Source organism: Hevea brasiliensis, chromosome 17 (assembly GCF_030052815.1).
Source record: "Hevea brasiliensis isolate MT/VB/25A 57/8 chromosome 17, ASM3005281v1, whole genome shotgun sequence".
NCBI classification, from domain to species: domain Eukaryota; kingdom Viridiplantae; phylum Streptophyta; class Magnoliopsida; order Malpighiales; family Euphorbiaceae; genus Hevea; species Hevea brasiliensis.
The window spans coordinates 6,253,393-6,255,458 of NC_079509.1; the positions used below are offsets into that span (position 1 = coordinate 6,253,393).

Below are 2,066 nucleotides of genomic sequence, written 5' to 3' on the forward strand. Positions count from 1 at the left end.
CCCGGTTTGGATGGGTCAACTCTAGTTTATTAAATAAATGAATTAAAGCTTAAACCAAACCAGTCATTGGCCCAATTCTCATTTAAATCGATTCAACTGATCCGATTCGATTCAATTCTAACACACTATATAAATCAATTGTGATTGGTTGAATTTTTTTTTTAGTTAGACATAATTGGTTGAATTTTTGGTAGGCAATAATTAGTTGAGATTAATAGAAACTATTGATTGGTTAAAAAAATGGTGGGATATGATTGGCTAAAAGATTGATAAGAGCTAATTGGTCAAAAAAAAAAAAAAGAGAATTATGATTGGTTAAATTTTGGAGAGAAATGATTTTGGTGGGAATTAAATTAATTTAGAGTCTAAATGACTTAAAGATAGAGTGAACATTTCATTTCATTTGTACAACTTTTATAAGCATTTTTTTTGTACACCAAGCTTTTTCCAAGACATAAACGGTTGAAATTAAAAACACACATGTGTAAGTTATCTAAATCCAAAAAAGGGACAAACAATTCTATTGTATTGCCCTTATTCCAATAATTTAGTTTATTTCTACAAACAATTAATGCCGAAGAGTAATAGATCAGCTTCGCAAGACCAGCTACCCATATAAGTATTGTATTCTCCTTACTATTCCACTCTCTCAGTGGCCCTTGAGTGAACTCTTTATGCCTTTGGTGGAGGAAGCAACCAACTGGTACCTTTAATAAAGCCAAGGGAAAGGAAGGGTTTCACTTCTTCTTCAGTTAGTTGCTTGGCAAATTTAACGCGTTCAGCTGGAGCAGCGCCTGGTCCTGTATTCTTGTATTCTCCAAAGAATACTTTCCTGCGAATTCCATTCGACATGATTTTAATATTGGCATATATAGCCTAAGATTTCCATTATTAAAAAAATCTCAAATTGTAAAACTACTTACGCTTCTCGTTCAGGATGGTGGTTATTAGACCATCCTTCAGGATTGATAACCTCGACCATGCTAGTGTAAGCGAATACCACCCGAGGCATCGGCATCCATGCTCGACCCAAGAATGCTCCAGTTCCTTTTCCAGTTATACTGCAATGTACAAAAGAGAAACCCACATCTTGTGTTTCAGTTTCTCTTGCTTGTGCTGTTACAATAGTTTGATCTTGATCTGCTAACACACGTATCTCTGTTTGCTGCATTTGCATAAGTTTTTCATAATTATTTAGTGTAAAAATTAAGTCCATCTAAACAAAAGAATTTGATGAGTTTCATTTAATGATCTAATTATTACTAGATAAATGGATTTTCCCCTTCCAAAAATGAAATCAACGGTGCCTTCAATGTAACAGTCTTTGAAGAAATGAAAGCCCTTGTAATCACACAATGTGTCTTGAAATCCAAGCATTTTAACATTGTAGAAAGCTGCCATAGTACCGCCGATAGTAAGGGCAACTGCTTGCTGTCCAGCTCTGGTGCCTTCCGGCCTGGGTGCAGTATTCTAATCCAATAAAATGATAACCCATAAATTAAACTGAAAATGATTCAGGGACAGGATAAACACTCAGAAATAAAATGAAAATAAAACCTGAATGATTAAATTAGATGCCACGAAGAAATCAGAATCCACTTGTAATGTGGCACTGTAAACAGTTCCATATTCAGCAGCAGTACCACCAAATGCCAGGGTTGCCTTTTCAGGTGGTCCGAGGAAAGTAATGAAAGGCTTTTCTACTTCAATGGTGACTTTCTCAGGATAAATTCCGGGGCCAATATCCACAATAACACGCTCTTTATTTCCTTTTGGGATGCTCTTAACCGCATCAGTTATGGTTTTGAATTCTCCACTTCCATCTTGTCTCACCTTAATGGTCTTTGGTGTAGCTTCTGCTGCTTCAAGGGCTTTTTCTAAGGTGCCCGCACGGTCAGCAAGGGGCTTGACATTAGCATCAAACCAAGCTTGTATTCCATCTGGAGTATCTGGGATTGGTGTGGCATCATCAGCGCTAACGGTGGTGGCTGCAAGAACGATGGCAAGGATGGTATATTGAGCCAAGGCAATGAAACTAAGTTGTTTAGCCATCTTTTGTTATTGAA

The 2,066-nt window shown here is 36.9% G+C and overlaps 1 protein-coding gene across 1 annotated transcript; it reads right to left on the reverse strand.

The window, feature by feature from the left end:
* Positions 1–302: 302 nt before the first annotated feature.
* On the reverse strand, positions 303–2,066 carry LOC110635202 (pectinesterase 1-like). Its single transcript, XM_058139900.1, has 4 exons — positions 1,558–2,066; positions 1,264–1,470; positions 924–1,165; positions 303–832 (listed from the first exon to the last, which is right to left on the reverse strand). Exons 1-4 carry the CDS (start codon positions 2,050–2,052, stop codon positions 673–675), a joined length of 1,104 nt encoding a protein of 367 aa, XP_057995883.1. The 5' UTR covers positions 2,053–2,066; the 3' UTR covers positions 303–672.

Coding starts and splice junctions, on each gene's coding strand:
- LOC110635202 (XM_058139900.1), bottom strand. CDS start 2,052: ATGGCTAAACAACTTAGTTTCATTGCCTTGGCTCAATATACCATCCTT. Junction 1,471..1,557: donor CATCTAATTTAATCATTCAG/GTTTTATTTTCA, acceptor TTATTGGATTAG/AATACTGCACCCAGGCCGGA. Junction 833..923: donor CACCATCCTGAACGAGAAGC/GTAAGTAGTTTT, acceptor TGGAATTCGCAG/GAAAGTATTCTTTGGAGAAT.